Genomic DNA, 24984 nt, shown 5'->3' with positions numbered 1-24984 from the left:
GGGAGTGTGCAGAGCTGTGTTCCAGCTCCCCTCTAATCAAGTGACGGGGGACATTGCATGTCGTCTCTTTGGGATACCATTATGGGAAAACCCAATAGAGTTTAATGGGGTATCCAGGAAGAGTCTTCAAGATCCAGTGGGTTACAACTCTCCACAGAACTCAGAATCAGGCACTAGCCTGAGTGGAAACGGATCCTTGGGAGGTGGAAATAGATGAGGATTTGTGGGCACTGTTGAAAAGGGTGTATCACAATCAATACTTTTGGGTCATCGATTCTGAGTCCCAAGAGATGTGAGTGGCACAGCGTAGGTGGTATGTTCAGTCCCCGTGTTCAGTGCAGCCTGGCTTCTGGCCCTTCTCTCTACTGCTGCTTTCTATGTCTGGTGCCTCAGAAGAGGGTCATGGCCCTCACTCACCCGGAATATCCCCTCCTCCATGGCAGCCTCCACCATGGCTCTCTCCAGTTCCTCCTCTGCTGTCAGATCTCCTGAGATGGCCCGGTGGATCTCGGGAGCTGCCTCTTCCTCTATGGTCCGTAATCCAGCCTAGGGATGGTGGAGTGACAGGATGACCTTGTGTCCAGGAGTGGAGATCAGAGATGCCTTCCCTGGCCCCACTTCTTTTGAATCCCTGCACCTACGCCTTTCCTGGAACCTGTTCTCCATCTTGGATCAATATCACAGGACTATGTGGCCCCATGGTCCTGCTCTGACCTGGGGGAGACAGTCTGCATTCTGAAACATCTGTAAGGGGTTTTCTGCAATCTTGTGGATAGAGACTTTGTACTCCTCCCACCCGAGCCTCTCTTTAATGGTATGTGTTTTTTAGACAATGAAACTTCATATCACAACTAATATAACACATAAAAGTGAGTGTCACCTGATAATTCCGAAGAGGACACAATATCATATTTTAACATTCTTACCTAAAATATACATTTTCTTGTTTTTTTTTTTTGGTTTTGTTTGTTTTATTTTTTGTTTGTTTTTCAAGACAGGGTTTCTCAGTAGCTTTGGAGCCTGTTCTGGAACTCACTCTATAGACCAGGCTGGCCTCAAACTCAGAGATCTGCCTGCCTCTGCCTCTTGAGTGCTGGGGTTAAAGCTGTGTGCCACGCCTGCCCAGTGCAAAATGTACATTTTCTATCTAGTGTGAGGAAACATCAGCCAACTCAACCAGAGGGATAGCATAGCCAAGGCCTCAAAGGGTCAAGGCCACGCTAGGGAAAGACTGCCAAGTAATTCCAAAAAGCAAGAGGCCAGGGCAAGGTGCTGTGCATGCAAGGTGCGTGACTCTGTGTTGGATACTTTCTCTGAAAAGGATGTCATTGGGGCAGCAGGTAAAACCTGAACGAGGTGAGGGGCAGATGGCAGCTGTGTATCAACACTGCCTTCCTAGTTTCGGTGGTTGTGCTGTAGGAGAATTATGTAGGACAATACCACGTTTTCTGGAAATTCACGCTAAAGCCTTCTGTGTGACGGAGTGTTAAGTGAGATGTGAGCTATTCTCAGATGGCTCACAAAGAAAGTGGCAATTGTGTAAAAGCATAAAGTTATTTCAGAACCACGAGGGTGACTCAAATATGTTATTGGACATATAGCCCAAATGTGTGTGCGTTTTGTTTTTAAAGATCTATTTGTTTTAACTTTATATGTATGGCTGTTTTGCCTGTGTGTTGTCTGTGCATGTGTGTGTGCAGTGCCCAAAGAGGACAGAAGAGGGCACCAGATCTTCTGGGACTGGAGTCACATGTGGTTGCTAATGACCATATAGGTGCAGGGAACTGAACTCAGGTCCTCTGCTGGAGCAGCAAGTGATGTTAACTGCTGAGCCAGCTCTCCAGCCCTGCATGCCTACTTTTGAATTTTTAAATCATATACATTACAATGGACACAGAAAAAAAGCAATCAAAATCCCTATGATATAGTTCTAAACATTTCTTCTCATACTTAGTGGAGCAAACTCCAGAGTGGGGCAGGGCCTGCTGTCTTTGGAGATCACTGCTCTTACTGGAGATCTCTCATTTGAAGAAATAAAATTTTCTTTGGTCTAGTCACTCAGAGATCAGGAGCTCCTGGATCTTCTGAGGCCTAAGCACCCTCCTTCATGGATCAACCTGAACTATCTTCTCACTTTCTTCCTCCAGCTTCCCTTCTATCTCTGACTATTGATGAGGGACCCAGAGAGGGACTTGGTTCAACAGAGCATCCCTTGGAACCCACCTAGGTTGGGCTTACCTGTATCTGAACTGTGTCCTTTTTGGGTCGATACCCATAATACTCCTCCTGGCGCTTCATGAACTTCCGGAAGTGTTCCTGGATGAGGAATGTGGCGTAGAACTTCCCCACTGTCACCTCATCATCTGTAGACAGCCAAGGGGGGCGGGGTGAAGGCCAGTGGGGGTCTCACACTGGACTCCGAAGGGGAGGCGGGGGTGCAGCAGGCTTGGACACTCAGTCCATGCTGAGGTGGTGAATGGGTACCTTTCACCCTTAGTTGGTGCCCTGACAGGTGCTCATGGCATCTGCCTATGGTATTAACAGTGTCTAGGCGTCAGATTGCTAAGGGACTTCTTACAGAAGCTTCTCGTCCTTTCCTTGTGTGCCCTGGACTCTGGTCTCCCCAGGCAGCACCCACCTCCTATGGGAGGGATGACTTGGTCCAGGAGCTTCATGCTGGTTCTCTTCCATATCTTTTTGATGATGGCTCTCAGCTCCTCATTGGCTTGTTCGAAGTTGCCTGGGGCATGGGAAAGGTGGGAGTGGCCCTAAAGTGACAGAACTTGACAAAACCTTGAGCAAGCTACCATTCATGAAGCGCACAGTGGCTCACTGTTCTTTTATCGTAGCTGCTGTACTCTACCCCGGCAATGGGATGAGGGCAGGGGCAGCCCAACCCTTGGGTCCTGTGCTTATGCCCCGTAGGTTGTGGCTAACAATGATCAGACTGGTTAATATTGTAGATCATCATCTCCCTTTCTCTCTGTCGAAACTTCAAATCTTTACATACCCCTGTGTGTCCCACGGTCCCCAAGTAATCCTCCTGCTGCTCCAACTTGCTCCTTCTTGAGTTCTGGCTTCCCTCTTGTCTGCCCATGGCTGCCTCAGACTTAATTGACCTAGATAGGGGAATGGCCCCAAAGACACCGGAACCCCCAGCCCCACTTCTTCCCATGTCTGTATTCCTGAGTTAGGGGCTGACAGGATTAGTGGAGTCAAGGGTGGGCCCATACACCTGCCCAATACTGAGTGCTACCTCTGCCCCACCTGGAACAACTCAGAGGGACCCCAGCCCTGAGTGAGCACAGTCATGCCTGTGGCCCTGACACAGCTGAGGAATACAGAACAGAACCTTAGTAATCTTGTCCTCTCAAGCATTCGCAGACTCCCTGCAAGACCTGCAGGGCGTGAGGAATTGGTGATTGTGGCCTGGCCTTCCTCTGCATCTGCCCACATTCCTGGGATTCTGTTTCAGAATTCACCTCGAGGAGAAAGGACATTCACGAGAAGTCCCTCACCTTCCGTCTTGATCTTGAGGGCTGTGCGTACCAGGGCGAAGAGTGTGGCGTTAAAGGTGACTGTGCCATCGCTGTTGAGGGGCATATTCATGCCCACCAGCCTCTGTGAGGGAGAGGTCGGATTTGCAGATGCGCTGCTATCAGGCCCAGCTCATCAGGTCCTCCTCACCCAGTGTGGGGTGGGAAGGGGAGGTTGTAAGGACTGCAGTGCGGGCATCCTGAGGTCAGCAGGGTCGGACTTGGAGAGTGCTGTGGGGCCCGGAATGTCTGCCATGGCCCCTGTGTAAAGGTTTGCACACTAGGGTGGTGCTGCTTGGTATAAACTGTGAGGGGTGTACCAGGGGGGCAGGCTTCCTTTTCTCTTTGGGTCTTGGCCATGAGATAAGTGGGTTTGCTCCACCATGGCTCCTACCATGATGCACTGCCTCATCTATGGACTGGAATCCCCAAACCAGGGCTAAAATAACCTTTTTCTCTCTCTAAGCTATTTGTCTCAGATATTTGTTGTTGCAGTGGTGGCCTATCTATGATTGACATAGCAACCCAGGAAGTCACTGCCGAACAATGTCTCCTTCTATCGGGCTCTCTCTAGCCACCCAGCCCCACCTGTTAATCTTCCTTCCCCGAGCCACGACTGCTCAGACTCGCAGGTTACCTTACATGCTACCCTGTGTGGGCAGAACTTCCCGAAGCCCAGAGGGGGCTGGATCCTCCTCAGCAGGGTCACCACATCCAGGTGCTTGATTCTGCCCCTGTAGGAAGACACATAGACTAGCATATCCAGGAATGTCACCCAGAGCTTCCTGCTCTGGAGTGGAAAGAGAGGAAAGGAAGCTGGGGGGGGGGGGCAGGAAACACTTCCTAGTTTTAGCCCTCCTTTATAAGCTCTACTAGCCTAGTATATTATTCTAAATATATTTTAGTAGTTCTTCATAAATTGCATACAATTTGACCATATTCACTCCTGCCCCCCCCCCCCCCGCTCTTCTTAGATCCCCACCCATAGCCTTTTAAAAGAAGAGAGGAGGTTTGGGTTCATGGGTGCCCAGCACGGAATAGGGCTGGCTCTCCATTTGGGAGACACCTGCTTTCTTTCAGGGAGTTTACCCTCTAGCACAGGAGACCTGGATTTCTCTGCCTTCATGCTTCCTTAGTTTTGGTCAAGCTGGAAGAGGGGCTCTGGGGTTGCATTAATAAATCAAGGGAGTGGCAGCCCACTTCAGGGAGTCCTCCAGAGCTGGGAACACAATGGCAGTGCCACCATGACCTCCGGAAGAGGCCCAAACAGAGCGACCGGGAAGGTCAGGCGAATACAGTACCAAGGCGCTGGCAATAGAGGAGCACTACCTTGAGAGCATGCATTTGGGATGTTTTATGAACTGCCCCAGCCTCAGAGCCGGCTGCGAAAGAAATGAGACATTTTTGTCTTGTAGGGAGCACAGAGGTCACTGTGCTTACAGAGAAGCACTAGGAAAGCCAGGGATGTTAAACATACAGGGATGTCTTTTCAAGGAAAATATGTATAACCTGTTTTCTGCCCAGAAGGCTGGGGATGGAGATGACTAACAGCCTAGGTAACCCCTGTGCCATCTGTAGGGCTGGCCATACCTGGCTCCCCCAAACTCTCTCTACCAGGACTGAGGAGGCTAATAATCTAGATGGCCTTTGCACCATCTGTCTGACCAGGGGGCTCCCCTAAATTCCCACAAACAGGACTAGAGGTAGGCAGTAAACCAGCTGACTTCTGCACTATCTGTCTGACCTGCCCAGATCCTTCCCTAGGCCCTTAAGAACCCGTCTTCGTGGAAGAAGTGATAAGTACTCCGAGGAGGGTTTCGATGTAATTATGCCTCCTGCTGCACACGGGATTATGTCACACTAGGAAACTTTTTTTTCAAGTTGTACTGTATTTAAATATGGCTAAAATAAACTGCCTGGTGTCAGACTCTAAAGTTAGAACTGATACCAGCTACTTAGTCGTGCTGAGCTGGATTTCCTTCTTGTTTTACGGGCATCATTACTCTGCTGGCCGTGGTGTTTGCAGAGGCCTCTACATTATCTGTATCCTAGGTGCGAAGTACATACACACAAACACACACACATAGACACACACATGCACACACACATACAAACATACATGCACACAAACACACACACATATACATGCACACACATACACACATACAAACACACAGACACATGCACACGCACACCAATATTGGTATTTAGTACTTGGGATTGAGCTCAGGGTCTCCCACATGACAGGCAAGTATCTATCACTGAGCCACATCCCAGCTCCAAGGCCCAAGTCAGTACTGTGTGGTAGTGATAGACGCAAGTAGATTAAGAAAATTAGTTGTGAGCCAGGCAGTGTGGTGCACACCTTTAACCATAGCACTCGGGAGGCAAGGGCAGGGATAGCTCTGTGAGTTCAAGGCCAGTCTGGTCTACAGTCTAAAGCTACAAAGCAACCCTGTCTCGAAAAACCAAAAAAGAAAAGAAAAAAGAAAAAAAAAACAAAGGAAGAAAGAAAGAAAATTTGTTGTGTGTGTGTCTATCTGTCTGAGTTGAGTTAGAGTTACAGGTAGTTTTGGTCATTTGACATGGGCACTGGGAGTCGAACTTGGGTCCTCTGGAAGAGCAGCCAGTGCTCTTAACCGCTGAGATGGCTGAGCCATCTCTCCAGCCGTCTCCCCCAGTAGTTTTTAATGTTCCCATTGAAAACACTTTAGAGTGCAGCTGCCAAGGACTCTGGACACACTTGCCTTGAATTTTGGTGCCTTCACTTTTAATTTCTCCACACCTCCGTCTGCTCATTGAGACTACAATGACCAGGGGACCGAGAAGTGTCCCCAGCTTTAAAGTGCAGGCAGATGGGCCAAGGACCAGGCTAAGGGTAATGAGGGCTCTAACTCACACAGTCTGAGTGGGTCTTGGGACTCTACACTGTAATCAACCTCTGATACAGCCAGGGGAGCAGAGCCCACAGTGAGCAGCCAGGCCTGAGTGCCTGGTGGGGGACTGAGAGCTCACTCCTCACTCCTGAGTACTAAGTGTCAGACTAGAAACCAGTGAGCGTTTCCCCAGAGTCAGGGTTTTTCTCCTTTGATGGATCCTGTCCACATCTGAGACATGCTGAATCACCTTGGAACCTTAGGTGGATTAAAAGAGACCAGAGAGACTCCTGAGAACCCTAGGAAGGGTGGGCAGTTTGATAAGCACCCAGCACTACCCACGAAGACTCACTTAGCCTCCGGATCATACTCGGCCCAGATGGCCTTGAACTCATCCAGGTGGTGGGGGCCCAGAATGGACCAGTCCCTTGTGAGGTAGTCAAAATTGTCCATGATGACAGCCACAAAGAGGTTGATGATCTGCAAAAAGATAAGGATTCCTACAGCCCAGGCAGGCAGTGACTGATGTCGGGGTGGGAAACCGGGGCAGACTAGGCATGGAGTTCCTCCCTCATTCCTTCCTCATTCCACATGCAATTGGGACTGAACTGTTCTTGTCCAGCATGTGCGTTGCCCAGGTACTGGTGACCATCGGCTAAAACCAAGGCACGGTACCTCCCTGGGGGCTACTCTGATCTCCAGAGCTATTCAGCCTCTTCTGGGCCTGGCCCATGCCCCTCTCACCACACCAGCCTTTTTCCGTCTACATCCGGGATCCTTTGAATTACCAGACTTGCTCACCCACAGACTCACTCCATGAGGACCAGGGCTAGGTCTTGTTTATGTTTCTACCCCCTCACCTGGCCCTGCGCCTGGCAAACATTAGACATTCAAAGGTTTGGGGTGAATATAGAGAAGAAAAAGGAGCATCAGTATAAGGGAGCCAAGAGGATGCTTTTCCTAAGTGATAGCCCTGCCGCCCCCAAGTGACACCATGCCATTTCTGACCCTAACCAGAACCTCTTGGCTCATTTCCATACTATCGGTTGTCTCTCTAACACAGCATCTTTCTGTGCTGTGGAATAGTTAGGGTTAAACATCTCTACTGGAAATCTCTTCCTACTGAGAACTGGCCTCAGCTCAGTCCTCTGGATTGAAACTGTATATATAACGTGAATACTATATATAGTAAGCACGCTGAACACAGTGAAAATGACTTACAGTCCACTTGGAGCAGGAAAGAAGATCTCACAAGACACCCTCCCCACCAAAGGATCAGAATAAGGGACAATCTAACCAGAGTTTCCAGTGTTCCTAAGATATCCCGTCTAGGAGGTGATAGGGTCCACCCCAACCCACCCCTTCATCCCTGCCCTGGCTGGAGCCTGCAGACTTCGGTCTCACCAGGAAGGCACAGAGCATGTAGAAGCTGATGAAGTAGTAGTAGGCGAAGTTGGTGCCGCACGTATACTCCTCCCCCGGGGCATAGTCTGACTCTGGGTCACACAGCTTCCCGTAACTGCAGGCCAGCAGGATCTCTTGCCAGGCTTCCCCTGTGGCACACCTGAACAGAGGAGGGGCACTGTTGGCCTACGCATGTCTGCTTGGTCCTTCCTTGGGAACGTCAGTGCAGTGTGATGAACAGAACTGGGCTGCTTCCACAGGTAGGATTCCTATAAGTTTGGGTGTCACAGTGTCCCCTCTTCTCTGTAATCCCTCTGTTCCACCTTTATGCAGGGCTAAAGTAGAGTTGAGCTACAGAAGAGACCTTTTTTAGGAGTAGGGGTGGCTTTTATGCATGACTACAACCATAGCAAAAGTGAGTGTCATAGACCAATGTCAAGGGTCACTAAGACCTCATCACTTTTTGAGAGGGACATTTGACCTCTGAACTCTGCTTCAGAAGGGTGAAATAGGTAACATTCTACTTGGTTGGAATTCAATGTCAAACATCAATGCAAGATTTTCACAAAGGTGACAACAGGGCACTAAGCCAGGCAGGGGACCCTCTACTACAGGGCCAGCGCTGCCCGGGAGTGCAGGGGACCCTCTAGTGCACTGCCAGCGCTGCCTGGAGCGAAGAGGGGAACCCAGCAAAGCCAGGCAGGGGACCCTCTAGTGCAGAGCCAGCGCTGCCCAGAGTGCAGGGGACCCTCTACTGCAGGGCCAGCGCTGCCCAGAGCGCAGAGGGGAACCCAGAAAAGCCAAGCACTCGTGCCTGAAGAGCAGCAACACAGCTTGAGGAAAAGTCTGGAAGTTGTTGTTCCGATTTATTTGCGTCCCGTCCACCATGGCTATCTTCCCGAACATCTGCAAAGCACAGAGAACCAGGATACAAGCGTCTCTTCAACTCCCACCACTTCTTCTGCTTCACCTGCCTCCTACCCTCTCCCTAATTTCTCCCCAATGCCTTTCACTTCAGGCCACGTCAGATCCGAAGCCAAACACATTGGATTCTTTCCTAGATCACATAACATTCTTGCTATCAAACCAAACCAAAGAGGGAGATAGACAATTTCTCTTCAGCAAGCACTAAGTTAGTCAAACTATGGGGAGGAGTTCTGGGGCAAAGCCTCCAGCTAAGGCTGTAGAGACCAGATCTGGTCCCTGAAGTACACCTCGTGCTAGGGTCTCTCCTGGGCTATACCCTGGCTCATAACCCCGGAGCATCTGGGGCTCAGTTCTACCTCCTCTCTCAGCTTAGAGTTGACCCCTTGGTTGCTGTGGAAGGCAAGGAAAGGTAGTATTCAGCTGCATGTGTGGTGATGTTTCTGGGTCCACAGAGACACGTTCTAGCTTGGCTAACACTCATCCTTCGCCGTGGGCCCACCTGCCTCTCACCTGCATCCCGATGACGGCGTAGATGAAAAAGAGCATGACGATGAGCAAAGCCACGTACGGCAGGGCCTGTGCAGAAGAGGACGGAGCATCAGCTAAGTGTTTCACCTGTCTGCTCTGTCGTCCACAGAACCACAGCCCTGGGCCCTGCAGCCTGTCCTCCCTTGGCTCACCAGGGACCTGCCTGGCTATGGAAGCCCGGGACCCCACCTTGGGCTAGTGGCATCCCTGGGTCAGTTTCCTGGGTCCCTGGGTTTGTCCTGTTGGGCTGGGCACTCGCACCTGGAAGGACTTGATGAATGTCCACAGCAGGGTGCGCACACCCTCTGCCCGGCTCAGCAGCTTGATCAGTCGCATGACCCGGAACAGGCGGAAGAAGGCGCTGGAGATGCGGGCGCTCTCATCTGGGTCCTGTGGGGCAGCAGCCCCAAAGGTCAGTCTGGGGGTGGCACTCAGGGGTAGGGGGCAGGGCAGGCAGGAGATGCAGTGCACGCGTGCGCGTTGTGTTGTGCATATGTGTGTGTGTGTGTGTGTGTGTGTTGTGGTGTGTGTGTGTGTGAGAGAGAGAGAGAGAGAGAGAGGAGAGTTATTCATAGTGGGAGGCTTCCAGCCCCACTTCACAGTCCCTATTGCCTCATAGCCTTGGACCATTCTGAGATACAGGGCTCTGGTGTCCTGTGTCTCAAGAGGGTTGGATGTAGGGTCCAAGTTATGCAGTAAGCCCATGCTTAGGAGCAGAGCAGGGGTTCTTTCTGGGGTGAGGCTGCAGCGAGGCCCACGGCTGGCTTCCTGCTCATCTCTCCTCTATAAACCAGCACTAAGCTAAGTATCTGGTGGCCCGTAAAGTCTTCCAGAAGCGTCCAATAGCTTTACCAAGCTGTTCGCCATACGCTCAGGGTGCTCACTCCCATTTGCCTAGCCCTACTCTTGAATATTGTAAGTTGGGCAAGCTCCTGCCCTTGTGCCAACCTTAATCCTACTCCCTGTGTGCCAGTTTGGACCCTGTTCCTTGTGCCCGCTAAACTGTCATGGAGGTCCTGTGCCCTCATCTATAGAGAGGGCATGGGAAAATCCTCCATCCTTTGCTCAGGGCTCTAAGATAGCCACTACATCCATGCATATTCTACCACCGAGCCCCCACCTCTACCCAAACTCCAACCCTCACTGGGCCTGATCTAGGGAAAGGAACCCTGATTTCTGAGGGCACCCCATGCGATCCATGCAGCCAGCTCAGCATGCAAGCTGCAGGGCAGGGCAAACAGGCTCATGCGGCCTGAAATTACAACGTTCCCGCAGCCTCCACCCAGGCAATACAGTCCCCCGCTGGAGGCCAGGAAAGTCTGTGGAGAAAAGAGACGAGGGGAGGGGAGGAAAGGGGAGAGAAACACATGGGAGGAAGGTGAAGAGAGTTGTCAGAAAGGACAGACACAAGGAGAGTTAAAGAGAGAAAAAGACAGGCAAGGGACGAGACCTCACGTGGCTGCAGTCGGGGCAGAGAGTGGGTGGGAGCCAGGACCAAGCTCTATGGGAACCATGAGGCAAGAGGAATAAGAGGGGAGGGGAGAGTGGACAGACAGGTCCCATCTCATCTCTGAGGTACATCTATGGAGGGCAAGGGATTGGATTCTTCCTGGGTCTGGGTTATGTGGTACAGGGAACATCTTTACTAAGGACACACTGAGAAATACCTGTTCATCATTGTAAGTAGATCCCCCTATCCGCTGTCACCAGGGTGGATGCCCTCACAGGGGTCCAGCTTCCAGGGGCAAAGTGGGTGAAGTTGGAGGAGACTAGAGACTCCTCCTCCCACCAGGGGTCCCTCGATCCAGGGCTGGGACCAGGATCAAGGCTCATATCTCAGTGGCCTGACTCCTCAATGGTTGGGTATATGGGAGAGGCTATCTTTTCTCTGGCTACATTTGAGGAGGGGCCATCTTTGGAGCCCTGGGTTAATGAAAGAGGCTGTCTCTGAGCTTCCATGCCTCTGCAGGCAGACTGGCCCTAGCACTCAGGCTCCCTGTACCACTGGCCTCAATCCTGGCTGCATGGCAGATTCGTCTAGAGAATTATACCGGACATATGCCCCTGCTAGGGCCCAGCAGACCAGCAAAGCCCGTGACTATGGAACGGGCCTGGTTTCAGAGGTTTCAGGGCACACCAGAGAATCTCATGGGACTCTGTTCTTTACTTGGATAGTCTGCCCAGTAGCTATTCACCATGAGTGGCCATTTAAATCACAATGAAAATCAAATAAAGCTAGGAACTAGCTGCTCAATGCTGTCAGCTACATTTTAAACAACCAGGAGGTTCGTGTGAGCAGGGCAGGGTGGGGCTGGTATTGCTGTTCTAACTCACAGGCAAGGCCTTTCCCAAGGTTGTATGTAAGGAATGTAAATCAGTCTTAACACGACCCAAACACATATTCCTGGCAAGGGAAATTTTCCACTTCTGAAAACCAACGAAGGGCCATGACCCCCTCCACAGAACTGTCTCTGGCGCACGGGCCTCAGACTTTGAGAAGTAACTACTTGAATTGGGGCTCTTTATTCTGGCTGTTTTGAGTTCTCTCTTCAGGCTGCCTGTGACAAGGGTGGCTCTCAGACCACAGGACATATTTCCCCGGCAAACAGCATGCATGAAAACACACAGCACATATACACTACACGTTCTCTCTCCGTCTCTCTCCCCACCCCCACCCCCGCTTTTGCCCAGAGCCCACCCCTATCAGGCCTGAGCAGATGGAGCTGTCTGTCACCATTTGTGATAAGGTGAACAGGGTTCCCAGGATCCTCCCCTAGTGTAACAGACAGTTGGTGTGGTAGCCAAGTCCCCAGAAGGTACTATGTCCCCCAAAGCCCCTTCCTCACAGACTCAGGCTTTTCTCAGCTGAGCTCCCTTCCAGGCATCTCCAAGGTTGATATCTGCCTTTCCCATCGACTTGGTGCTTTGGACCAGCAGGTAGGATGTTCAGAAGGAGGCCCCGCCTATGATGAATCTCCTGCCTCAAAAAAGCTACCCCTTGGGTACAGTCTCCCTGTTCCCCAGCTAGAGTAGCCCAGGCAGATGAATAGCCTTCTCGTCTTCCTCTGCCCTTGCCTTGTTCCAGGGTGTGGCTCAATGTAAACCCAAGAGGACACACACTGTCTTTTGCTTTCTGTCCCTGATCTTTGGGTCTCCTCTTCTAGACTCCTGTCTCTCTTTGCTCAGCATTCAAAATACACCCCAAGTTGAACCACCTCTTACCATTCTTGCAGCCAAAACCCTATTCTGTCCTCTGCCATGTGGACTGCTGCAAGCCCCTCCTGGTTGCTGTCCCTGGGTCAGCCCTGGTCCCTCTTTGCACAGGCTCAACACGGCAGCCACCGTGGTCTGAGCATATTTCACCTTCCAAAGAGCTCTACTATCTCAGAGTAGAATCCAAGGTGTAACGACGGCCTTGGAGATATGACCCCAGCTTTTACCTCTGTTTGTCCCCATTCCAGCTTCAAGAGCCTTCTGCTATTCTCTGCATTCAGTAGACAGGCTCCTCCTACAGCCCCTTGACATAGTCTCCTTTTGCTCTACAAAAGCGCCCCCCATAGCTGCATGGCTTACTCCCTTGTTCTATTCAGATCTCGGTTCCAATATGCTCACGATACCACCCTCTCGTTTCCTTCCATGCGCCATCCTTACCTACTTTTATTTATTGTCATGCATCCTATCATGTAATAGATTTGGTTATTGTCTCCTGCCACCTACAATTTTGCTCCCGGCTGTGTGTGCCTCCAGCACCCAGAGCCATGCAAGGCACATATATTCAGTGAGTGTTTAATATCTGGCATAAAAGACCGAATCCTTAGAGAAGAACCACCTTTTCAGTCCTTTAGATTAACATCTCAAAAACAGATGATTCGTTCAAAACCTTCAGTGACTTCTTATAAAGTGAGTGGGCTCATGAAGTTCCCAGGCTCCCCAGCCTTGTCCAGCCCCCTTAGCTCCTCTACATGTCCTCATGGATCTATGAGACATCCCATCATGTCTGACCTCTTCACATCCTGTCCCACATTTCTCCAGAAGTTTCCCTGCCTTGGGCTTGCTACCCTCTTCAATTCCACTGCCACTTCCTACACTTTCCCCAGCCCAGCCACAGATGACCCCTGCTTGCCGCTATAGTTTTTGATGTCTGCTGTGTGGGCCTACTCGAATCCTTCTGGTACCCCAGGCATCATTCTGCTCTAGAGGCAGAAGGCTTGTCCTTCTCCCGTTCTAACCCCCGGGGTGCCATGTTGCACTTGACATGGGTACTCCGTAAATGTCTGCAGACTGAACAAGAGCCCCACCCCAGTGAGGGCTCTGCCCACCCCATACTCACATCAATCTCACTCAGGATGACATCAATGATGCTGCCAATGACGATCAGGAAGTCAAACACATTCCAAGGATCTCCAAAATAGCCCTGGGAAGGAAGGTCATGGACGAGTAAGGACTGGGCTGTGGATGGAAACAGCTCTGACTGTTTCCAGGGACGGGAGAGAAGTATGGAGGTATCAGTGAGGGGGCACCCACCAAGGTGCTGGGCAGGCAGGGTTCTAGCATCCCAGCTCTCCTCTCTTTCTGGCTTCTAATTTTTAATTCTCTTCCCCTAGAGCATCAGTGGCAGGGGGCTTGTTGGGAGCTTAGTCTAGATGGGAATTTCCTTCACCCCCAGAATCCCCCTTAAAACTCCTGCCAGAGCTTGACAGCACAGAACCGAATTGGACTTGGATGAGACTGTGGGAATAGAGTCAAGAGCCCAAGAAACAAAGCAAGATCCTGGTCCAAAGCCCATGTTTCAGAGGCAGAAAGGCAGGCAGGGGATGTGGGCAGATCCACAGATGCAGTGCCCAGCGTCTGAGAGCAAGAGTCTAGGCAGAAGGGCTGTCAGTAGAAGGTGGTCGAGGTCTCTACTCCCAGGCCACAACTCTGTCCCCACGGCCACAGTCACTCACCCTGGGCTTGAACGCTATGAGCTTGAGGACCATCTCCAGGGTGAAGATGATAGTGAAGGCTACATTTAGAATGTCCGAGATGTGGTTCATCTGTTCCGACTGGTTGTAATGCTGGAGAAGCAACATGGGAGAGTTGGGCCAGGGGGGCCAGACTTACCAGCTGCAGCTCACGATCCCAGATGCCTCCCCTCCACGGGTGGCTCCTACTGTCTGTCCTTAGGCCCACTTCTCAGCAAACTGGGAGGTTAGTAATCCCCTGATTCTACCAGATCATAAGTGCATCTTTCAGGCCTATTTCACCCCCATAATAGGCAATGGCAGAGGACAGAGTGGAGGTTCAACAAGCCCAAGTCCCACAAAGTATGCCTGCGGGCCTCAAAGCCAGATATCATTTACACATTGGTCCTGGGTGACCAGAATTGGCAGTCTTCTAGGCAGTGCTTTGCATAGTCCTTATGGTAGAGGACTAAAGAGAAGACCCCATGGGTTCTGAGGTTGACATCACCACTGTCTAAGGGGACACAAAGTTAGCTAAGTTTCCTGAATCTTATATGTCTGCTGCCCCAGTGATGGGGATAAGAGACCCTACAGTCAACAGTCTTGGCTTCTGTGGACCATCTCTATGGACCATGTGAGACTTTTCCTTTTTTTTTTTTTTTTTTTTTTTTTGAGACAGTATTTCTCTACAGCTTTGGAGCCTGTCCTGGAGCTCTATTTTTAAAAGTTGATGAATTTCTAACTTCTTCTACAGAACCTTCCCAGGTGGATGAGAAGGGTTTGTTGATTGCTCCACCCCTCAGTGGTGCTGCCTACGGTTGCTGCCTGACTCAGTCCCAAAGAAACTATTGCTTATATTCTTCTACATGACCAGAGCCTGTAGCTCAGTGAGTCTCCTCCCAGGACTCCAGGAGCCTACAGTGTGTGGTCCTATCATTGTGAAACATCCCCCACAGGCTTGTGTATTTGAACATTTGGTCCCCACACTGTGGTGCGTTGGGAGGAAGCAGGTCACTGGGGTGGGCCTGGAGTTTATAGCTAAGCCTTGCTTCCCGCTCTGTCTCTGTTTCTTGTTCTGTCGAGAGGGTAGCAGCCGCCACATGTTCCCACCATCATGTAACCACCTGCCACTGTGCCTTTCCTCAGCATTACAGTCTGTATTGTGCCCCCTCCGATCACAAGCCCAAATAACCCTCTCTTCCCTTAAGTGTTTATGTGAGATGTTTGGTCTCTCTTAGGAGAAAAGCAACTAACGTAAATTTAGTATGCCTTGGGCTCCTAGGAGCAGGAAGCCTAGCTGTGAAGGTGTATTATATAGGGCTTAAGGGACCAGATTATTATTATATTTTGCCTTTTCAAGACAGGGTTTCTCTGTGGCTTTGGAGCCTGTCTTGGAACTAGCTATTGTACACCAGGCTGGCCTTGAACTCACAGAGATCTGCTTGCCTCTGCCTCCCAAGTGCTGGGATTAAAGGCATGTGCCACCACCGCCCAGCTAGGGACCAGATACTTAATTTAATAGCAGTGCTACTGACGATGATATGATCAATGAGAGGTGGTTTCTCTCCCCAGAGGGTTGCCTGCTTTGTGAGTCCTAAATCTATTTGGGGGGGGGGGTCAGAGCCAAGTTTCCAAACAACCTGGCCATCCAGATTTGCAACGGTGAAGGGAAAACAGAGAACATGTGTGTTCTGCTGCCTGCGTGCCCTCCTTGCCTGCAGCATCTGTCTCCTGTTTGCAGAATTGCTGTCCCATCTAGTTGGAGGCTTGAATTAGCTCCTTAACAAATAAACCATAAGGGACAAGGCTGGGATCAGTTCAGTCCTGTATCCTGCAGCTGGCATGCAGCAGGTGTCTGGAGATACCTACTGGGATGAAATGGGAATGTCTCTGTGTCCCTGCTCTGCCCAGGCCCGAGGTCTTAGTCTGGTCAGTCTCTCAGCTCCTTACCTGCATGCCTAGGCAGATAGTGTTGAGCATGATGAGGGCAAACATCAGGTACTCAAAGTAGGAGGAGGTGACAACGTACCACACCTGATACTGGTATGGATTTTTGGGGATGTAACACCTCAGTGGGCGGGCCTTCAGAGCATACTGTACACATTGGCGCTAGGATGGAACAAGACAGGTCAGGTCAGCACCAAGAGGTCCCTTCCTCCATCCCTGTACCTATGACCATGGAGTTGTAGGAAGCTTGGTGTGCGGTGCAGGAACAGCTGTGGCCAGGCGCTACCGGCTGAGGAACTCTGAATGACATACAAATTGAATTCCACTGGACATCTTGGGTTACCCTTGAGTGATCCCGGCCCATTCTGATCATAGCTGCAACTCAGGGCAGAGGTTCTGAAAGGTTTCCTCTGGGGACAACAGGTGAGTTCCATAAAGCCCTCCCTCCACCAGTGTGAACTGCGTTGAGTTGGAGGCAAGTGGGGTGCACAGACTAGCACTGGGTCTCAGTGGGGGCTCTCGTCACAGCCCTGGAGGGACTCTGCTTCCCATCTCCAGTGGGTGACTCGGTACCTGGTTCTTGTCCAGCTCACAGTTCTTATACTCAGTCTCCCCCTGCTCCTGGAAGGTGACGATGACAAAGCCCACAAAGATGTTCATCATGAAGAAGGCAATGAGGATGATGTAGATGATGAAGAAGATCGCCATCTCCACTCGGTTGTTGTAGATGGGGCCCGTGTCCTCCTCATTGGAGTCTATGGCCTTGTACAGTAGCCTTGGGGTGGGCAGAGAGGAGAGGACAATGGCATAATGAGGACTGGGATGAGGAGACTGAGATCCAGGCCAGGAAGGTGGGTGTTATCTCATGGGCCACAGGTGCAAAGGAGACTTTCTCAATGGCCAAGGCAGAACTGGTTTAGGGAAGGCTAGAACCCACCCTGCCATGGTCCTGACATTCCATGGGGCATCTTAACTATCCTCAGCCAACCATTCAGACTTCCCTGGTAGAGAGAGTCATGCATTTGTCAGGGGATCGAGCATATTGTGTCAGAGTCCTCTGGTCAGGCACACTAAGGAGTGACATGAGTCAGTGGGTTTGCCGAGCATAGCCACAGGCTGCTATGATCCGATGGGGGCTGCTGATTTCTTGGCCCCACCCTAACTGCGCCCATCAAGGACCCAGACCCCAGGCCTTACTCACTGAGGCCAGCCCTCGAAGGTGGAGACTGTGAAAAGTGACATCATAGCTGAGAGCACATTGTCGAAGTGGAAGTCGTTGTGTATCCACTGGCGGGGACGCAGCTCTATCTGTGTGGGGTCTCCATCCTTGTAGATGTAGTAATAGCCCCTGGCACAGGGAGGCCAGTCATTCCACAGGGTGGCTAGGATACCTAAGCTCCACCCACCTCCCCTGGGGTAAGTGTGTCAGAAACGCCAGAGAAGTAGGACAGAAAGGAAGGACACAGCTGCGCATTCCCTCCCCACAGCTACCCCAGTTCCTATCCTGAAGGACACCACGTTCCTCATCTGAGCATTCCACACCCTTCAGCTGGCAAAGCCTGGTATACCTGCACTCCTCTTCAGTCATCTTGGATAAGTCATTGCAGCTGTAGAACTTCCCCTGCATCCAGGAGGGAAAAGGAGGGATGGAGACAAGGTCAGGAATATAGGGTAGAGAGTGGGCTCTTGGGGTGCTTGGTTGGAGGAAGAAGGGAAGGAGGAGGATTTTCCTCTCTTACTCTGAGGGCAAGGCCATCATCATCAATTTTCACACTCCCCAACTGCCTCCCACTTAGCCTGGCTGCCACCTTAGATGGGCATTTGTGGAATGGCCAAGGGTGGACTTGAGGATGTAAGCACACCCAGCCCAGCTCCTTTGACAGTGATGGCCACTGAGGCACCCAACTATCACCCTCTGAAGAAATCTTCCTCACAGTTCACACTCTACAAGGGAAGAGCTGGCTCCACCCTTGCCTTTCTCCTGCCTGTGGGCAGTCCAAGGCTGCTAAGAGCCAACAGATAGACCCTTCCAGTAGGGCTCTGACAAATTTAACTGTGTCCTCAGCATTAGATGGGGTCCCTAGCACATCCCAGATGAGGCCCCATCTCCCCAAAACCGACTGCAGCGAGAGTAAATTTCCATTAGTCTTTATCATATACTGAACACTTGCAAAAGGTTTGGTTTGAACAGGGTTGGATGCAAGTCATCCTGAGACTAAGTTAGGTTTGGAATTCGTGAATTCTAGTCCAGCTCCTTGGAAGGCCCTGAGAGAGGCAGGCCTCCGTCAAGGGGCCCAGCTTCTCTGCCAACCTTCAGGACTCTGTCATTTCTTCAGGTTACTCCTTTAAGGTTGCTAGAGAGAGGGTGGAGGTGGAGTAAGAGACCTCACTGGTACTGAGCAGGGTTCTGGGTACTAGAAACCAGAACCCATGTAATTTTACCCAGAAAGCAATGCCAAGCTCTTGGGCATCCTGGGCAGAGTATGTGACCAATGTTCGGAGAGTAAAATGTGATGTAAAAGGCCAGTTGTACCAGAAAGGCTTCTAGCTGCTGGATGCACAGACCCTGAGGGCTTTGGCTGAGACTGGAGAGCAGATGTGGCATGTCGAAGGGTCATTGCTCTTGCATAAAGAGCACGTAAGAGTCAAACAAAAGGTGGACCCTCATTGGTTGCTTCACAGCATGTGATGGTGGGCTCCTGCCTGCCAGGCCTGGACTAGATGCCTGGGTAAGAGCTAAGCAATACACAAGACCCTTTCCTGGGGGATTCTACCAGAGGAGGAGACTTGGGGGAAGAGGGTGTCTCTCTGCAATGTCAAGCTGGCTGCTAGGATGTCCAGGTATTATAAGCATTCTGGCTCCTCCAGGGCAGTGGTCAACAGGACCCCTCCTCTCGGGGTACCTTGAGAGGCCAGATACTGACCACTTTCCTCCAAACCTATACAACATCCTCAAGAAGGATCATGGATTTGCCTTTGAGCCAAGGCCCTGGCCCATCTACAGAGGAAGCGATTCTTCCATATTGGTTGAACAAACCATTAGTGAAGCGACCCTATGACATGTCTAAGGCTGCCTGAGGTCATGGAATCACAAATGGAGTTGTGCTAGGAAGTAGCACAAATCACACACTCTACTATCAACTTCAGTGCCCTATAGGAGACTTAACAGCCAGACATAAGATCTAGAAATTGAAATTCCGTGGGAGGACGTCCCTTGAGAGAAACTGAAGAGCTGCGTTCTCCCAGGGAAGAGTCAGTAAGATAAGGTAAACTGTGGATGAGAGGTGAAGATGGCCTCTGTGGAGGCTCCTGGGTGGTGTGGGTGATGCCAGACATCACAGCCAGGACCATGGATTGCACAGCTTGTTTTCAGCAAGGAAGGCTGCTGAGCCGGGGTGCTGTAGGCAGCCCCGACAATAGGTGGAGGCTGGAACAGTAACTCCAGGGCTTGTGGGTAACAGCAGATACAACGGCAAGGGTGTTCAGAGAGTTGTCGCCTGACAAACAGGCTCAGGATGGTTCCCTAATTTTGATACCATAGAGTCAGGGTTACTTGCTTTCACGATTTGGGGGTTCCTTTGTTTGAGAAGTGGCTGACTTTCGTCAGATCCTTCAAGTTGGCCAGGGAAGGGCCGCTGGCAGTCAGGGCCTCACCTTGAAAAGCTGGACTCCGATGCAGGCAAATATGAACTGGAGGAGGGTGGTGACCAGCACGATGTTCCCGATGGTGCGGATGGCGACAAACACGCACTGTACCACATGCTGGAAAGGCAGAGGCGGTAGATGGGCACCGGAGCTGTCCCACTGCACCCCACCACCCTGTCAGGGAACCCTAGAAATGCAAGACTCTGCCTCCTAGTACAACTAGGCCCGTGGGGAAAGCTGGCTGGCCTGCCTCACCCTTGCCCCCATGGATGGTCAAGATGGGCATCGACCCCTCCCCGCTCTGGGGCCTTTCTCACCTTCAACCCTTTGGCTCTGTTGATGGCTCGGAGTGGTCGCAGCACCCTCAGAACTCTCAATATCTTCACCACAGAGATGGCGCTGGACCTGCAGGAAGCAGATTGCTGTGGGGCCTAGAGGTGTGTGTGGCAGCCAGAGGCTTTGTCACCTCCTACCTGGAGCTTTCCACATGAGGCCTCCCTGACCCCAGGGTAAAGCTATTCCCTGAGCATGGGGGATGGTCTCATTGACTCACTTCTCTGTGAACATAGATTTTTGTCTCTTCTATTAGGCTAGAAATGACCCAAGGCTGGGCCTGTGTTTCCCATTCTGGGGGCCTGGCTGCCTTCTCTTTGCTCACCCCACCACACCCTTGGTCTCAAAGACAAAGCTCTGAACATTTAGCATTGCCACGTTAGCCCATCTGGGGACAACCCAAGGATGTTCCTAACTAAAGCTCTAAGGCATGTGAGGTCCAGGCACAGGGCACACAGCAACCACGTGCTGGGACTCGGCCCTGCCACCGCTTACTCGAGCCCCATGGAAATGAGGGACACGGCCACCACCAGCAGGTCCAGGATGTTGAAGTAGTTGCGGCAGAAGGAACCTTTGTGCAGGAAGGCTCCATAGGTGGTCATCTGAAGAGAGACACACACACACGACATCTGGAGGAGCAGACCCGCCCCTCCTAGAGAAGGGTCTCCTATCATCATCTGTTCTGAAGAGTTCCCACTGTCTCAAGGCTGTCACTTCGCTTAACTCCCTGCTGTAGCCCGAGAGCACTCCCTGTTATTTGCTTCAGATAAACCCTGGGCACTTCCAGAGTCGGTCTCTGTCCTCAGAGGGGGATGAGCCCTTTCCTCCAGATGTGTTCATGCCTTGGCTTCTTCTTCACAGGAGTGAGAAGCCTGGCTGTCACTCCTCCGGGGACTCCCTGGTTGGCACAGGTCTAATTGTGACACCTCACTCCAAAGTCCTCCTTGAGTCTTGGGCAGCCGCCTTCTCCCTCGACCCCATTGTCAGTGGTGGAAGCGCTGGAAAGGGAAACCCCCTTCCTCTGCTCTGCTCTGGTCCTTACATCCAGTCACCCTCTCCTCTTCTACCGGAAGACAAAGGCCTGTGGTTCTGGGTTCCAGCCAGAGATGGAGCCTCCTCCTGATCATCAGAGCCCACTACTGTGATAACCTGAACCCTGTGTGCCCACCTCAGGAACAGGCACACAGGGCTGTGCCATAGAAATTCAAACCAGGGCAATGGTTCTTCCTTTAGATGAGAGAACTGCTTTCTGTCTTTTTTCGATATGTAACCCTAGGTGACCTTAAGCTTCGGCGCTTCCTGCCTTCCCCTCTTGACTGAGCAGATTGCAGGTACACACCACCAGCCCCGCTGTTCCACAGAGCTGGGAATGCGAGCCAGCTCTTTATGAATATTAGACAAGTTTGCTCGATGGAGCCACATCTCTAGCCCATGTGAGGGTAAACTTTGAACAAATTTTCAAAGGCTTGGAATTCCTGATTTGTAAAAACCTTTGCCCTTATGCAGCAGAGCAAGGTGTGGCATTGGGAACCCCGTCTCAAAGTTAGAAGGCATTTCCAGACCTGCCCTGCTTCTCTAAACAGCTAGGCTCCATAGCACGTGACCAAGATACAGTAAAGCTAGCCTGGAGTCTACAAGTCTACTGAACTCTCACTAGAACACTCTCAGGGGTCACTTCTTTGAGAACTCTAGGAGGACAAGAACTTGCCTGGTGGCTAGAGAGAAGGGCTGTGGGCAAATCGCACTTTCCAGGTGGCTTTTAGGTTAATTGTGTCTTCCATGTTGAAGACCTGTACTTTTCTGATTGGTGGTGGCCACAGCTGGGTATATTTCTCGTCTCCGACCTTCCACTCAGTCACCTGCCCCCTTGCCTCGCTCCCCTTTACTTAGGAGCTGGAGCCCTGTGTGGCCTCCTGGACCTGACTAGTCTTTCCTATCAACATTCATCTCAATCTTACTTCCCTCCCCTCCTTAGCAGTGTCCCCAAGGGAGCCATTGTGTATAAGTTGGAGTCACACATCTCAGAGACACTTCGTCCCCAGAGATGTCTGTCCTGCCATCTTCACTCACCTTCAGGACAATCTCCACGGTGAAAACAGCAGTGAACACATAATCAAAATACTCAAGGATCTGGAGGTGGGGCAAAAAGAGGCAGCCAGTGAGAGAACTGGCAAAACAATGGTCCCACCACAGCCGTCCTCACCACCAATCATGTCACCACCACCACCACCACCGTTAACATCACCATCAACATCACCGTTAACATTACTACATCATCACATCAATATCATCACCATTATCAACACCAACTCCCACCACCATCATCGCTATGATCACCACTATTGTTACCATTAATATCACTGCCACCGCTAGCATCACTACAATCACCACCATTATGATTACCACCATTATCATCGACACTATCGATCCCACCACCGTCATTACCATCTTGACTGCCATCATAACCGCCAGCACCAGCAGTATTCAGGGCAGGCAGGCAGAGCCTAACTTGCTTCTGCTACGGCAGCACTGTTCAGAACAGCAGTGTCCAGCCCCAGCCCTGTGGAAACTTTAAGAGACTCTGATGCCTCTGGCCACATAGAGGGTATAACTGAACTTGGACCCCAGAGTGGGTTGGGGGTGCCGGACCAGTTGAAGGGGCTGCTGTCACCTGGTTCCTCATGGAGTCAGCTCGGATGGGGTCCTCAGCGGCCAGCGCAGCACTGCTGAGCAGGATGAAGAGCAGGATAAAGTTGGTGAACCAGGTGGCGTTGACAATGCGGTGGCAAAGGACACGGATCCTGGTCGGGTGGGAGGATGCGAGCTGTGAGATACTGGAAGTCCAGGCCTCACTAGCTTCTGTCCCATACAGGGCCGCTGACTCCACTTGCTGTCCCGCCCAGGCAGGGAGCAAGTATAACCTTGCACCCACACGAGCCCCTGGCTGAACAAGCAGGGCTTGGCTCCCACTTTGCTCTTTCAGTCTTCGTCACGTCTCCCAACTGAGCTCCTACGTCACTTGTGCCCTTTACCAGTGCCCACCACCATGAGGTCCCCAGCCAAGAACGGTGCAGGCTCATCTCCTTCCCTGGGGCAGAAGAAACTCCGTGAAGTCTGCTTATTCCAAAGCTGAAGGTTATAATACTAATAAATACTCCCACTCTCTCCATGCTTCGTCTCCTTGCCCTGTCTAAAACTGCCCTTAGAAAAGAACTAGCAGGGCTGGAGAGATGGCTCAGAGGTTAAGAGCATTGCCTGTTCTTTCAAAGGTCCTGAGTTCAATTCCCAGCAACCACATGGTGGCTCACAGCCATCTGTAATGAGGTCTGGTGCCCTCCTCTGGCCTGCAGGCAGAATATTGTGTACATAATAAATAAATATTTTTTATATTAAAAAATAATTTTTTTTAAAAAAAGAAAAGAACTAGCAATGACAGTCCCTCTTAGGAGTAACTAACTGATGAAAAACTTAAAAGCAGGGGCTGGAGAGATGGCTCAGAGGTTAAGAGCACTGGCTGCTCTTCCAGAGGTCCTGATTTCAATTCTCAGCACCCACATGATGGTTCACAACCATTCACAATGATATATGGTGCCCTCTTCTGGCCTGCAGGTTTACGTGCATGCATACAGAACACTGTATGCATTATAAATAAAAATTAAAAAAAACAACTTAAAAGCACTACATCTCCCAGAAATACTAGCATTTTGTTCATTTTAAAGGTATTTTATTTTTGTGATGTGCTGGGCATTGAAACCAGCGCCTCATGCATGTTAGGCAAACTCTGTTATGAAGCTACACCCCAGCTCACTGTGAGCATTTTAGACAGAGCACAAGACGATAACCTAAAGGAGTGAGCTGTGCATAAGGTACCCGAAGATGGGGGAGAACCCAGAGTAGATCTCTCTGGGGAGGGGAGCCACTGTCTCAGAGCCTCCTCAGCTCCCCCACTTGGTTGTCACAGTGCTACCTACTTATTGGTGGGGCTGAAGATGAAGAAGGAGCTGGCCTCTGGAATGGGCACTGCTTTCTCTTTCAGCTGCAGCTCAGCCAGAGGGCGTGGCCGGGGGCTTACTGGGATCTCAGGCTCATCTTCCTCATCATCGCCTGTGGGGAGAGGGAATGAAATAAGGGGTATTTCCAAACCTTGCCAGGTCCTTGGCTTCTGTACTCAGAGTCCTCCCGGGAAGCTGCTAAGCAAAGGCCAGTTTGGGGTTTTAGCAAGGTATGCCTGGGCCTTCCCTTTTTGGTACGTAGAGTACAGTCTAGCTCAGAAGTCCCCCAAACCTTCTGTAAGTAGGGCCACAAACAAGATTGAGGAATCTGGCTGGGCACGGTAGTGCATGCCTTTAATCCTGGGTTAGGATTCTAAAAACAGTGAAGAATTTCTAGCGCGGGCAGAATGGACCAGAATCTCTTGAGCTTTGGCCAGGCTTGTGGTCAGCGAGGCGAAGCAGAAGGCAGAGAGGAGGAAAAGGTACTCTGAGCGCATTCTGAGCACAGGCCTAAAGCTGTGCTCTGCCTGGGTCCCTCCACCCACACGCCTCCTCCCCACCTTAGCAACCTGGCCAAGACCCTAGGCGTGCCAACAGCACCTGATTCCGCTCTCTCCATGGCGGAGACCTGTGGGTTCCTCAACCCACCCAAATCACACCCTCACTCCTCTCCATCCTAAGAGCCCCCACCCCTTCCCCAGCATGGCGCTCACATCTGCTTGGCCTGCCATGGTTGTTACTGCAGAGAGGGTTCATCCTTAGCGTTTGCATCTTTGCAGCTCCCCTCAATTTTTTATTCCTCGGTCTGTGTTTGTTTTGTTAATTTTATTGCACATATCTGCCACCCCCACCC

The 24984-nt window shown here is 51.2% G+C and overlaps 1 protein-coding gene across 1 annotated transcript in view; it reads right to left on the bottom strand.

The window, feature by feature from the left end:
- Cacna1s (calcium voltage-gated channel subunit alpha1 S) overlaps positions 1-24984 on the bottom strand; it is a 65226-nt gene that overhangs the window by 3380 nt on the left and 36862 nt on the right. Inside the window, 23 exon segments of the mRNA XM_041646104.1 lie at positions 418-546; positions 2239-2363; positions 2639-2740; positions 3519-3621; positions 4174-4270; positions 6765-6892; positions 7817-7976; positions 8631-8722; positions 9254-9319; positions 9533-9661; positions 10534-10590; positions 13602-13685; positions 14218-14328; positions 16165-16323; positions 16735-16936; positions 17363-17509; positions 17730-17782; positions 19816-19923; positions 20124-20211; positions 20635-20741; positions 22210-22269; positions 22811-22940; positions 24111-24243. Of these exon segments, the coding sequence (XP_041502038.1) occupies positions 418-546; positions 2239-2363; positions 2639-2740; positions 3519-3621; positions 4174-4270; positions 6765-6892; positions 7817-7976; positions 8631-8722; positions 9254-9319; positions 9533-9661; positions 10534-10590; positions 13602-13685; positions 14218-14328; positions 16165-16323; positions 16735-16936; positions 17363-17509; positions 17730-17782; positions 19816-19923; positions 20124-20211; positions 20635-20741; positions 22210-22269; positions 22811-22940; positions 24111-24243 (2570 nt within the window).

The sequence above is a fragment of the Microtus oregoni genome, unplaced genomic scaffold (genome assembly GCF_018167655.1).
Source record: "Microtus oregoni isolate MIOR12 unplaced genomic scaffold, Mior012 000003F_ref0000135, whole genome shotgun sequence".
NCBI lineage: Eukaryota > Metazoa > Chordata > Mammalia > Rodentia > Cricetidae > Microtus > Microtus oregoni.
Note: the sequence above shows the minus strand (reverse complement) of the source record. Positions and strands in the feature narration are given on the sequence as shown.